The sequence below is a fragment of the Notolepis coatsorum genome (assembly GCF_963971535.1).
Source record: "Notolepis coatsorum genome assembly, chromosome: 1".
NCBI classification, from domain to species: Eukaryota; Metazoa; Chordata; class Actinopteri; order Aulopiformes; family Paralepididae; genus Notolepis; species Notolepis coatsorum.
In genome coordinates this window covers 32,964,122-32,978,426 of record NC_140165.1, presented here as the reverse complement: position 1 = coordinate 32,978,426, position 14,305 = coordinate 32,964,122, and the positions used below count along the sequence as shown (strand labels likewise).

At 41.9% G+C, this 14,305-nt stretch overlaps 1 protein-coding gene across 1 annotated transcript in view; it reads left to right on the top strand.

Annotated features, from left to right (window-relative positions):
- Window positions 1-9,751, top strand: part of LOC311229276 (uncharacterized protein) — a gene marked incomplete at its 5' end in the record, with an annotated part of 145,380 nt that extends 135,629 nt beyond the window's left edge. Inside the window, 5 exon segments of the mRNA XM_084315344.1 lie at window positions 1,285-1,403; window positions 4,577-4,710; window positions 5,254-5,338; window positions 8,678-8,813; window positions 9,583-9,751. Coding sequence (XP_084171470.1) covers window positions 1,285-1,403; window positions 4,577-4,710; window positions 5,254-5,338; window positions 8,678-8,813; window positions 9,583-9,622 — 514 coding nt within the window. The 3' untranslated portion in view covers window positions 9,623-9,751.
- Between the last annotated feature and the right edge of the window lie 4,554 nt (window positions 9,752-14,305).

Below are 14,305 nucleotides of genomic sequence, written 5' to 3'. Positions count from 1 at the left end.
GTAGCACTTTGGGATCCTAGTGAACGAAAGGTGCACTACAAATACAATTTATTATTATTATTATTATTATTATTATTTATTATTATTATTATTATTATTATTATTATTATTATTCAGCACTAGCGGCATTGCCAGCACTTTGACATTGGAGTATATCAGATGTATGTACAGTATATAAATTCCGCTTTAGTGCATGACAATAGGTGAAACTTATGACACACACAGTTACCACCGGACTCTAGATGGGTTTGCTTCGATGGGGCTCATACAACAAATCGTCTCAGCTGAACGGTGTATGGCGATGTATCTCGTTGCATATATTTACGGAGACAACGTCTAAAAAAATTTGTTAGTAAGACCTAAAGGTTCCGACTACGCTCGACTTCCCGGATGGAAACCCAGAAGGATCCTAAATGTTTTTTCTTTGAAAATGTTTTTGCCCACAAACGACAAACCAACAGAAGAACAGGTTCATTTGAGGACAAGGAACACATACCACTTATTTTAAGTGGTCAAAGACAAGTAATTTTTGCTACGTGTTGCCTGTAGAAATAGTTTCTAGCCCGCTTCAGTAAACACTCTGCCCGTAACCGGCTGCTTCACCATTCTGTTCACACGGGTCCAGTCAACTCTCTGTCCTCCAACCGTTTGATTTCCTTTTGATTTATTCATGAATGTCTTTATTTATTTATATTATGAACAGTGGCCCGATCAGCGATCCACACAGGGGTATCCCCGAAAGGAAATAAGAAACAGGAATGGAGACATTATTTCCCTTTCTCTAGTTGTGCTCTTGACACAAGGACTGAGTTTTCAACTGCATTAACTGTATTCTGTGGCTGTAAGAGGTCTGTTTACATCTGTAACGGTGGTAAGGTTTTCCATCTAAACATCAAACTTGTCAAGAATATATGTGAATGTACCTCCCTTATCTGTACATATCCCTTACCTCTCACTAGTTATACCGCTGGCCAGTATGACTTACTACCAGTGTCTTTATACCTTTAAACACTGTACATACATCTGATTAGTATTATTACTCGTTTATATATACTCCAGTTTAATCACCCGTACATTGTATATTGCTATTGCACTTTACTGTTACATTTGCACTCTGGTTGGATGCCAAGCTTCTTTCCGTTGTAGGCTACTCTACTTGTGCCGTATGATAACAATACATTTGAATCTAATCGAATCTAATGTTATCTAATTGATGTGCAAAAGAAAACAACAACAGCACAGTATTTGTCTTCACAGTATAAACCCCGCCCCTTCCTCCCTCAGGTCGGTGGTGATGCCCATAGCCAATGAGTTTGCTCCAGACGTGGTGTTGGTGTCGTCGGGCTTCGACGCGGTAGAGGGACACCCTTCACCCCTGGGGGGCTACACCCTCACTTCCAAATGTACGTACGGCTGGAGAAACGGTCAATAGGACTGTACCAGTCTCATTCTGACTTCTCAACCATTACCAGAGATTGTCCCCGTTTTTTAACAGATTTCATGTTCATAAAGTGTATGTTTTGGTAGATCTCAGCCTACCTTTCACACCGCCATTGTGAGAATCACTGTATTGTTTATTTTCCCTAATGTTACTGCATTACTCTTACTACAAGCTATTAAAATTCACACAGCAATGTGGAAGTTTGACGTGCGGGCCTTGTAGTAGTGTTAGCTAAAGTTAAATAACTCAATTATATATTATATAGTTTTCAGAAAGCCGAGTTACACTATGCCTGGCAACTTTCAAACAACTTTCAAGTATTTTCCAGCCCTTTTCAACATCCATGTCAGTGTGAATGGTGTTCACTAAGGTAAGCTGGTGTCAGCTAAAACACACACCGTATGCACCTACAACATAAATTATGTTAAAGACAGGGGCACTCTCCAGTAATGGCCAGAAGTCAAAATTAGACTGGTATGGTCCTTTAGGATAACGGCTGCATAATTTTACCTATGGATCATTGCCGACATCAGACTGCACCTCACAAGTCTAAACCGTTGTGGTGACTTTGTATATAGATTGCCTCCCCTCTCTGTCAGTGAGCCTCGTTTATCAAGTGAAATACAGACAGCTTTTTAGAAATACACTACAGTATATACACTCCAACTAATTATGAGATTATAGTGAGTTCTTAGGAACAGTTGGCATGCATATTTTGCGTTTTAAGTTAATTGTGGCTCAGTATTCAGTATCAACTTTAAACCTTTTACACATAAAGAAATATTGATAAATGAGGCTCATTATTTACATTATATCCCTAACTCTTGTTTTTGGGATTGCACCTCTGGAGCATACAGTGGGTGCTCTTTGCAAGTGACCTTTGATGGGAGGTAGGAATATAATGGAGGATACTGACTTCTGTCTATGGAGAAAGGAGGTATGTGTGTAAAATCAACAGTTTAGACTACTGTGGTCTGATGCTAGCTATGAGCTAAAGGGAACATGATACAGGTAGTATCCTGTATTTCCACTTGAAAAATCCTAACAGTGATATGTTGAGCATAAATGCGGGGGCTTTTCAGCCCAGTATGACTTGCAGAATAGCACATCAAAGTGGTCGTCAAGAATCAACAAAACGATTGAGAACTAACAAAACACACCATCAAGAACACAAACGCTACAAGTAGTAGTAGTTATTTAATTTCTGATGAGGTTTCCCTCATTCACGTGGAGTGTACATACAGAAATGGGCAAAATATAAAAGTATATAAAATCACACAGCATATAAAATCATAACAGTAAGACAACAAGGTGAGGCAAAAAGCAAGGATAACAAATCAATTATAACACCTACAACTTGTGGGGGCGGCCGGGTAGCACAGCGGACTAAGCATCTGTCTACCACCGCAGAGACACTGGTATCGAATCCGGCTGTCAGCGGTGCCTCCGGCTTGGCCGGTCGTCATACTGGCACAATTGGCAGTGTCAGCGGGAGGGAAGCCGGTGGGTGGTAATCTGGTCGTTGTAAACAGCGACTCCTACAGGTCGGTCAGGGTGCCTGCACAGCGAGGGAGGGAATGGTGAAGGTAGTGTGACCTCCCACGCGTTACACTTCACCAATGAGAGTCCTCGCTGCCAGGTGAAAAGAGGCTGCTGGCTGTCTCCTATGTATCGGAGGAAGCATGTGATAGACTTCAGGGCTCCCTAGACTGACCAGTGGGGGAAGGGGACCAGGAAGGGGAGGGGGGGAATTGGCATAACGACTAAATTGGGATGGGAGGAAAATACAGAAAAATAGGAGGAGAAAAAAAAACACCTACAACTTGATTGACAACGGTTGCAGATCAAGGTTTTAAACTCTGCAACAGAGGGGAGAATCTCAAGCTCTAAGGACTGTTCATTCCATGAGCTAGGGGGTGCCATACCAAAATGCAGATTTACCCAAAAGGAAAAGATAAAGAAGGAGATTGTTCTGCCTGACAATATTAGCAGGTCCTGGTCATAGTTCCTTTGAGAGTGTTTGTAGACATTTCACGAAATCAACAGGCAGTGAGTGAGTTCAACACAAAATAGACCACTTGAACATATATAATATATCTTATATACACTGTTACATATCCACTGTATGACAACACGGCACGCTCTCTTGAGAATGGGCATATAGTGTAGAGAAAAAACCCGCTTATTACTTTCATTTTGCCACAGATTCCCTCCTATATTGTATCGTAGAGAGATTTTTTTTTTTTTTATTGATCCACTTTTTCTCCATTTTTTCTATTTTTCTCCCATCCCAATTTCGTATCATCCAATTCAACCCTCCCCTGTCACGAACGCTGTTTCTTGCCTCCCACAAGCGGCTGCAATGTGGACTAAGTCATACAGAGCACAAGTCCCCTCCGGTACTTGAGGTAACAGCAGTCGCATCTTTTCACCTGCGCAGCTCGATCTCTCAGTGTCGAGGAGTAACGCGTGGGAGGCTCACGCTGCCCCCGACACTTCCTGATTCTACTGCGCAGGCGCACCAACCGACTTGTAGGAGTCGCTTGTTCACAACGTTCGATCCCCACCCTTCAGTTTTCCTCCCCGTAATACGGCCAATGTGTATTACTGCGGACGACCAGCTAAACTGAAAACAATGTGGAGAGCTGGATTCGAACACGCGAATCCTAGCGTCTCCACACTGGTGGCGAGTGCCTTGCCCACTACACCACCTAGCCGCCATAGAGAGATTACTTTAATTAGTACTGGATAGTGTGGAAGTACTTGCTGCATGACAGTGAGTTAGTATCAGTCTTCGATTTGGTCATTGGTTTACGGAGTCACTTGACCAAAATGAGAAACCCAACGACAGGTACTGGAGTCCGCACTCAAAAAGCAGAATGCATGTCCTTTTAAAGATCCCCACCGCAGTGTTTTAACACTTTAAAACATTTTACATATTGAATAACAATTTATTTTGTATGGTTTTTCCCACCAGAAATGTTCAATAAACTACTTCATTTAATTAATGAAATGCATGTAACACAACAAGCATTTTCATCTCTCTCTCTCTCTCTCTCTCTCTCTCTCTCTCTCTCTCTCTCTCTCTCTCTCTCTCTCTCTCTCTCTCTCTCTCTCTCTTCTCTCCCCCACCAGGTTTTGGCTATCTGACAAGGCAGCTGATGACACTGGCCGGGGGCAGGGTGGTCCTGGCGCTAGAGGGGGGTCATGACCTCACCGCCATCTGTGATGCCTCCGAAGCCTGCGTGGCGGCTCTGCTCGGCCAGGAGGTGAGAGGAGAGGAGAGGGTGGGGGGAGAGGAGAGGAGATGGGTGGGGGGAGAGGAGAGGAGATGGGTGGGGGGGAGGAGAGGAGATGGGTGGGGTGGGGGGAGGGGAGAGGGAGAGGAGGGGTGGGGGGAAGAGGAGAGGAGATGGGTGGAGGGAGAGGAGAGGAGATGGGTGGGGGGGAGGAGAGGGGTGGGGGAAGAGGAGAGGAGATGGGTGGGGGGAGAGGAGAGGAGATGGGTGGGGGGGAGGATAGGGGTGGGGGGAGGGAGAGGAGAGGAGAAAGGGAATGGGAGAAAAGACAAGTACAGTCTGAAGCTGAAAGCCATCATCTGGTATTATAGTCAAAGGGTGACACCTTGTGGAAGGTATTGGAAATTATGTCTACAATATTATGCATTATCTAACATTGGCATAATGTGTGTGTGTGTGTGTGTGCGTGTGTGTGTGCGTGTGTGTATGTGTGTGTGTGTGTGTCTGTGCGTGCGTCTGTGCGTGTGTGTCTGTGTCTGTGTCTGTGTGTGTGTGTGTGTCTGTCTTTCACAGCTGGATTCCATCCCGAAGGCAGTTCTGGAACAGAGGCCCAATCCCAATGCTGTTCACTCCCTAGAGAAGGTTCTTGAAATACACAGTGAGTTAAATTTTTTAAATCAGTTTAAATCAGTTTGATACTGTGTTCATAGTGTTTGATACTGTGTTCATAGTGTTTCATACTGTGTTTATAGTGGCACAGATTTGCTAACAATGGTCCTCATTCTCGAACATGTTCGTAAGTACCTTTTATTTATTTTATTTTTTATTTATCCTTTATTTATAAAAATGAAAATAAATAAAAGGTACTTACGAACATGTTCGAGAATGAGGACCATTGTTAGCAAATCTGTGCCACTTTGTTGTAACTATCTTGGTAAAAGGTTTGTACTAACAAATTTACAAAAATCCTCCTCTGAATTCCTGAACGCGTGAAAGGGTCTCCGTAAGTGGCCAAAATCATTGCAGCTGGGTTCCTATGAATGAAAAAACGTCACTCATTCTTAAACTGGAAGTGTATTCTCATACACATTCATTTGCATACAGAAACGCCCCGCCAGCTCATTATAAGGAGAGGCTATCCATTGCGTCTGCTTCGTATTGACCCTTATGGGGAAATATCCAACAGGTAGCACGGAATCTATTTGTGACCGATCAAAATTAGATTAAGTTAGATTCAAATGTATTGTCATTATACAGCACAAGTACATTACAAGTACATTACAACAAATGTAACAGTAAAGTGCAATAGTAACATACAATGCACAGTTACAAAGTGATGAAACTGGTAAAAGGCTTCATTTGGGATAAATAGTTAGTGATTGTGTTCACGTCGATTCTACAGACATCCTCGTAATTAAATAATTATAATAAAGATAAATACGACAATATTTGTATCATGAATGAATGAATGACGTTTTTTTATTTTACGGTCTTATTTACAGACAAATCAAAAACACCCGTGTGGACTTGCAAAACAATTTTTTTTATTGAAAATCACAAATGTACATAATAAGGCAAGCTCACACACAAAATCCAAAATCAACGACCGAAAAAAAGGAATAGGCTGAAGCACATGCTTATTTTTGCCTATCCTTTACAAATTCTTAAAAACGAAATATATATATTTTTTTTAAACTAATGTTTGATGTTTTGACTCAAAACTGTACTCCTGAATTATTTTATCCTTTAAGGCTTTTTTAGATCTCCCCTGAGAAGTACACAACTTCAACCCGTCACTAAGGCTATTCCATAATTTAACTCCAAAATTGAAACACATCTAGCTTTTACATTAGTTCTTACCTTTTACATGTTTTAAGAATACACAACCCTCTTAAATTATACTTTCCTTCTCTTGATTGAAAGAGACATTGAATACAAACTGGTAGGCTTTTACTCTTAGCACGAAAAATTATTTCCACGGTTTTTATGTACACCATATCTACAAATTTGTATGTGCAGGACTTTATGAATAATGGATTTGTCGATTCAAGGTAACTAGCTTTGTTTATTATTCTAATAGCTATTTTCTGTAGTTTAATAATAGGATCTATATTTGTTTTATAAACATTCCCCCAGACCTCAACACAATATGACATGTATGGCACAACAAGTGAAAAATACAATATATGCAAACATTTCTGATTTAACAGCTCCCTTGTTTTGTACAGAATGCCAACAGATTTGGCTAATTTACCTTTGATATATTGTATATGTGGCTTCCAACATAGTTTGTGATCTATAATCACACCTAAGAATTTTGTTTCATATACTCTTTCAATTTCTGTTCCATTTAAATTCAGTTTAATTGCACAGTCGGTAGGAACACCACCAAATACCATACATTTAGTTTTGTTTTCATTAAGAGACAACTTATTCCTATCAAACAATTTTTTTTTATCCACTTATTCTCCTCATTTTCAATTTTTCTCCATCCCAATTTCGTATTGCCAATTCTCCCCTCCCCTGTCTTGAACGTTGCTAGACTATGCCCCCCACTGGTCGGTTGTAGTGGGGATAGAAGCCTTGCATCACGTGTCCCCTCCGGTACACAAGGAGGCAGTCTGTCACATCTTTTCACCAGACAGCGCGGACTCTCAGTGGCGAGGAGTAACGCATGGGAGGCTCACGCTGCCCCCGATACTTCCTGTCTCTGCTGTGCAGGCATTACCCAACCGACCTGTAGGAGTCGCTGTCCACAACGTCCAATCCCCACCCATCGACTTCCCTCCCGCTGACTCTGCCAAATGAGCCAGTACGACGGCCGGTCCAAGTCGAAGGCAATGCTGAGACCGGGATTCGATACCGGAGTCTCTTGCATTGGTGACGAGCACAATCTCCGCTACGCCACCCAGCCGCCTTCTATCAAACCATTTCTTTAATTTGATCAATTCCCTTTCTACTCATCATCATCATTAACAATGACGTTTAGCATTTATAATCATGACTCTAATGAGACATCGTGAGCATTACACACACACACACACACTGCAAACTAAATAAATAGGAACTAAAACCAATCGCGGATATTGTGGAATAGACTAAGAATAGATGAACGAATTCCATATAAATCTATAGCTTATTAAGATGCAGCAGCTGATTCAGGACACGGTGAGTGTACTGTACACACACACTATATATGTAAAGCGTAATTGTTAATGATACAAATATTGTCATATTTATTATCATTATAATTATTTAATTCCACGGATGTCTATAGAATCGAAGTGACACAATCCCCAAGGATTTCTCCCAAAGAAAGCTGTTAAAAACACGGGCGCACACCCGTAACTTTCACGTATGTCCGTTCGAGAATGAGGACCAATAACTGCAGAAGATTGAATGAGTGGAACGAGTATGGCCAAAGAACCAAAACAAACCACAAAAAAAAGGTTTTCACTCATTATCCTGTCTAATATCGGTATATCCCAGCTATCATATTCATGTTTCTCATAGTCGAGAAATGAGCTATTATAAACATAGATGGAATAGTCAAGTGTCCAGACGTGATATTGAACACATACAATGTCTTTCATATTGTTGACTGATAAACTTGTTTTCTCTCCTTTCCTTCAACCTTTCCTTTGTCCTCCTTTCTTTATCTCTCCTTTTTTCCCTCCTCATTGTCTACCACACCTCCCCCACCTCCTCCTCCTCCCCCACCTCCTCTTCCTCCCCCACCACCTCCTCCTCCCCCCACCTCCTCCTCCTCTCCCACCTCCTCCTCCCCCACCTCCTACTCCACCACCCCCACCTCCTCCCCCCCCACCTCCTCCTCCCCCACCTCCTCCTTCCCCACCTCCTCCTCCCCCACCTCCTCCTCCACCTCATCCTCCTCCCCCCACCTCCTCCCCCCACCCCCACCTCCTCCTCCTCCACCTCCTCCACCCCCATCTCCTCCTCCTCCACCTCCTCCTCCTCCTCCCCCACCTCCTCTCAGGTAAGTACTGGTGCTCGGTGCATCGCTCCTCCACCAGGCTGGGCCTGTCCCTGCTGGAGGCCAAGAGAGGAGACTCTGAGGAGGCCGAGGCGGTCAGCGCCATGGCCTCGCTCTCTGTGGCCAACATGGACCACAGGTGGGTCTCCCAATTCACCACCATTGTCCCTCAGGACAAAATTATATTGGATTATTAGATAAAACAGATGATATATATTGTATATATATTTATATTGCAGATGGTAACAAGGTTTTCCTTTGGGGACATATTTAATAGTTAATTGATGCAATTGCAATATATAGATTATTGCAGATATCATGTATCGTGATATTATCGTTATCGAGGGCCAAATATCAGTATGGTATCATGAGTTACTTGTATCGTCCCACCCCTAGTATCCATAGTGTTCAATTGACCTTAATTACATCGTCGTCGCCGTAGGGCTGGGCCATATAACACATTATGTTGGTGATCGCCTGTCTACATCATCGTATCATGGGAGGTTTTCATATATTGCCAATTATAACCGTGTGTTAGGCTGACACAATCCAGCAGTACATATAACCAGTACTGTGAATTACAATTTTTATATTTGATTATTTGTATAATCTTTTTTACAGCCTGAATTAAATGCTTAAATGCATAATTGCATTAATAAAAAAAAAAAAAATTCATTGGTCACTTTCCTATCAAAGGCTATTGATAACTTACATGAACAGCGCCACTCACTGGCTGATCTGATGCTTCAAATAGGGGCTGGCAGGATTCAAACCAAAGTCCACGTCCACGTTGTAAAGGGTCACTAGAGGGTTAGATGAGAATGAGTCAAGAGGGAATGAGGGGATGGTAACGCATGGTGGGGCATACGTTATCAATATCTCTTCTTCTCTTTTAACCTCCACACTAGGCAAGAAGAGGAACCCATGGAAGAGGAGGAACCGCTGTAACAGAGTGAAGAATTAAGGTGTCGCACTGTCAACATTTGACCTCTCCAGAGGATGACTCTTTGAGCCGCGAAGAGTCTCGACTGACCCCTTCATTTAGTCCCCCCAGACCCCACTCACCACGTCGGTCACCTTGATTGACAACCCCTCGAGCCAATGAGGGAGAGGGGGGTGGGCTCAGCCTCAAGAGTAGGGAGCCAATCAGGAGACGGAGGACTGAATTTGGGGGGGGAGGGGGTAAATACTAAATAAATAAACGCTCAGCGTTGCTTTGTCGGCGTTCGCTTAGAGACGTACGCTTTCTGCCGGTCTTCGCCCCCCCCCCCCCCCCGCGTTGGCCCACGACGGCTAGCAAAGTGACGGTGTTTGAAAGGCGGTCAGGCGAATGTATTTGGAGCAGGAGCGACGCCGCGCGTTTGACGCAGACGAGGTGTTAACGCACTCCCGCGTGGAAAAACACGGTGCTTTACGGTAGCTCTGTCCTCTGACCAAATAACGGACCACTTGAGACAGTGTGGACATGTCCGGCTGTCAAACGCAGCGTAGGATTTTTCTCTCCTCTTCTCTCAACAGTTTATTTTCTCCCTCCAAAAACGAGGGACCGTCGCGCGAAATGGAGGCGACCGTTAACGTCTCGTTCGGAGGATTTGTTCACTGTGGACTGTGATTGGCCGAAGATGGAGTAGGCTTTTTTTTTTTTTTTTACAAAAATTTGATGATCTAGCCTAGCGGTGTGACTGTTGTCTAAATGGACCAGCCTGTAGTCGTAGAGAGCAACCGGTTGTGATGAATGAGAGGAAGGGAGTGCCTTGGTGGGGGATCAGGATTTCAGGATTGTTCAGGAAAAAAAAAGGAAGATTGCCTTAAAGTCAAAACGATTCTTCTCGCTGCGGGGGAGACGGCGGGAGAGCAAGGGGCAGGCGGAGGACCGTTCCCAGTCCTTTTCAGGACAAAATGACAGGAGTAAATCAAACTTATCTTTCAGCATGTTTACTTGGAATGTGACATAGACAAAGTTTCTGTCTCTCACAGCCTCTCTCGGAAGAGCTACTTTACTTTTGGATGGATCTATTTTTCTGTACAAAAAAAGAAAAAAAAAGAAAGAGAAAAAAATTGCTTTGAAAAAGGTAGTTGCCAGCTTCAGTAGGAGACGGACAAACATGGAGACGTTCCACTTTTGAATTAGATACGGTAGAACACTGTCAAAAAGGTTTAGCCTTTATGTAGCTTCCCTTTAACCTAAGTCATCGCTTTATAAACCACGTAAGAGGCATGCGTTTTACCAGAGAGACCGGGCATTTTTCGCAAGATATTTTGAATGTCACCCAAAAAGCAACAGCCAAGCAAGAAAAAGCCAAAGCATGAGTTTGCATCTAGTGCTTTTTACACCACTAGCTGGCAAGTCAACAAGCATCTCTGGCCCTTTCAGGTGGACGTTTTCTATTTTTCTTTCTTTTCTTTTTTTTTGGAATGTCGGCTCGGAATTCTGTCTCGGAATTCTAGAACTCCATAGCTTTCAATGGGAAGTAGACGAGGTAACATTACCGTTTCCCTAAATTCTATTTTAAATATGATAGTGTACACCTGAAGGGGACTAGTATTGGCCCTCTCAAATTAGACGTTTGATACGGAGTACTCGCTAATTCGCTAATTGAATTACTCACAGTTAATCAAAAGGATGATTTCTTTGTGTACTGATTGACCTCCCATGTTTTGCCAGTTGGCAACTACCTTGGTTACTACTAGTGCTTAACATCGGTCATGTGTATTGAATTGAATATATTTTGAGAGGCAATAATCGGGTATTGCCAATTTGTAACTACATTGTATGATTTCCACATCTAGTTGTTGATTTACTATATCAAAGGTTTTTGCTAAATGTGTCCACTTTTTATTTTTGATGTATGAGATTATTTTTCTAACTTTTTTCATTGATACTTTTTGGTCTGTGTCTATTATGTTTCTGGATAGTTATAAAGTCGACCATTCACATCGTCTCTACTATTGTTACTAGTTCAAGACTTTCTTCCTTCCTGTATTTTTTCTTTCGTTCTTTCTTTCTTTCTATCTATCTTTCTTTCTTTCTTTCTTTCTTTCTTTCTTTCTTTCTTTCTTTCTTTCTTTCTTTCTTTCTTTCTTTCTTTCTTTCTTTCTTTCTTCCTTTATTTCTTTCTTTCTCTCTTCCTTTCTTATATGTATTGAACATTAGGAGCAAGGCTTTCTGTTTCTGGCCCATAGGCCGTTCTGCAATGTCATCATTTGTGTATTTAAAACATAATGCTGTTTATAGGAGATTTGTATATGGAAAATCTATAAATGTATTCTAAATAATGACAGCTATGATGTTGTGAAGGAAAACAGTATGGCGCGTGGTATTACTCCATGAATTAAAAAAAGAAAAAGAAGAAAAAAGCAGCATTTTTATCTATACATCGACTGCACTGTGGCCCTGAGTAAAATGTAGTTAGCCTACGAAGCATTGACATGGCAATTGAACTATGAATACCCCCAAACGTTTGATCACATTGCTACGTCAGTGATATGTTTACCATAGTGCATGGATGGTATGCACATGCCTTTTCACCCCGAAGACATCACTACACACTTCCAAAAGAAAAGTTTGGAGGCCATTTTATGTAGCTAGCTGAATTTAGCCTAGCGAGAGGAGAAGGAGGGCCATTTGAGATGTGGCAATTGTGGCATTTTTAAACATTTCAAACTTATGTTTTTTTTGTTTTTTTTATTATATACATATATTTTCTCAGGATTCTATCTTGGAATTCATGGAACTCCCCATTGGTTTCAGTAACCAGTAGCCATTGTTACGTCATCGTTAGTATGATTCCATTCTCAAAGTTCCTATCTGGCATTCGTATACCTGATCGTATACCGGATAAAGGGTACCTATGTAGTGTGGAAAAACACGGAGCAGGGCGGTGAAAAGGTCACCATGTGCAAGTTTGTACCACCATGTTAAAACCCCCTGTCACCAACACCCACTCCCCCCGGGCCTCGTCCTCTAGTAGCTCTGGCTACAAATGAGCCCAAATCATTCCTTTCCAGTCGAATGCTCCATAAAACACTTGGAGCAACACCGATGACCATCATATTTATTTGAGATTGATATGATTTTGTAGACTCATAGGTTGTGGGAATTGATACAGTACTTCTTATCTTTGCGTTTAATAAGACATTCCATTCCTTCATTGTTTAATATGGCTTAAAGGTAGAACCTGTAATGTCGTCAAAGGGCGACCTCTAGGTAAAAGATGACAAGATGGTAGTGCACTTTGTTTACAGTTTTTGTTTTTTGTCTGATGTGTGGTATACATTTCAGTGGGTATAGGCGAGGGGTTGCTGGCCATGCCTCAGGCTCTGCCAGGAGAGGTCTGGAGAACTTCACAGTACGGCTGACCTCGACTAGTCCAATAGTCGACTAATCGATCGAAAGGAGCCATAGTTGACTGCCAATCTCTCAGTCGAATGCAAAAAATGTTGATCATTCCATTTGGGCTGTGGGGGGTGCTTAATGTCTGATTGGGCTGTGGGGGGTGCTTAATGTCTGATTTAAGTTAAATTGTTAAACTGTTTAGTTAGACTGCCAGTCGACTATCTGCAAATTGTAGCCAATCAAAACAGGCCTACTTCACAGTATAGTATGTTACTAAACGCCAACCCACATGTGGGACCAAAACAAAAAAAGGAATCAAAGCGCAATACCAAGCAGGGCTCCTTTCGCCTAGAGGTCGCTGTTTCACAGCATTACAGAGTCTACCTTTAACGTTTTTTTCCTTCTTTTTCTGAGTTTGAGGGTAAGCATATTTTAGAAACTTCAGTGGTATTCAGGTGTTTCTTTCGCCGTCTACTCGTGCCAACTCTTAATTCTTTGCATGGTTTGTGAGTCAGCATGCCTGCTTGTCTAGTATGTAACAAACTGTATTTGCACAACAGAAGAAGACCAGTGGAGGACTGAAGTCCTCTGGCGTCCCAGAGTTCAGAGTGAGACACACTCTTTGGTGTGCAAAACAATTCAAAAATGACTACGACTCCACTGAAAATATTTGATATATTGTTCTTTATTAGATATCGTTTCCAATAAGTGATTTTAACACGAGTCAGCACTTAAAAAGATAAATGGATATGAGACCGTATGTAAAAGAAAAAAACACGCGCTCTTCCAAACCTCGGATATATTCACACCCTACAAGAATCTGAACTCCCAAAGAATGTTTTTTTGTTTTTATTTTCTTTAAAGACATTTTAAACGGGGCACTATCACTTGATATTGATGGATATTGGTTGAAGACAAACAAATGGTTTGGAAAAGGGCATCTTGGTTGGATTGTCAGACCCACCTCGGCCAGTTCTATATATATATATGACCACTGTGGCTAAAGAGCAATTCTTGGTTTACATGTAAATGGAAAAAAGGTTATTTTTTGTTTTGTTGTTTGTCTCTCCATTGATAATGGTATCTTTCTTTGGGACTTATGCTTTGGACATTTTGTCTCAGACATCAGCTATAAAAATATATTTCAGAAAAAAAAACTCCAGGTGTCTGTGGTTTTTATTATGTTGTGTTGCATGAAGCCGATATCATCGCTAGGGTGAGCTCTATAATAGAAAAAGAAGAAAGATAGAAAAGATTGGGATTGGTTAATATTTTTTGCTTTTTGGGGGGGGGGG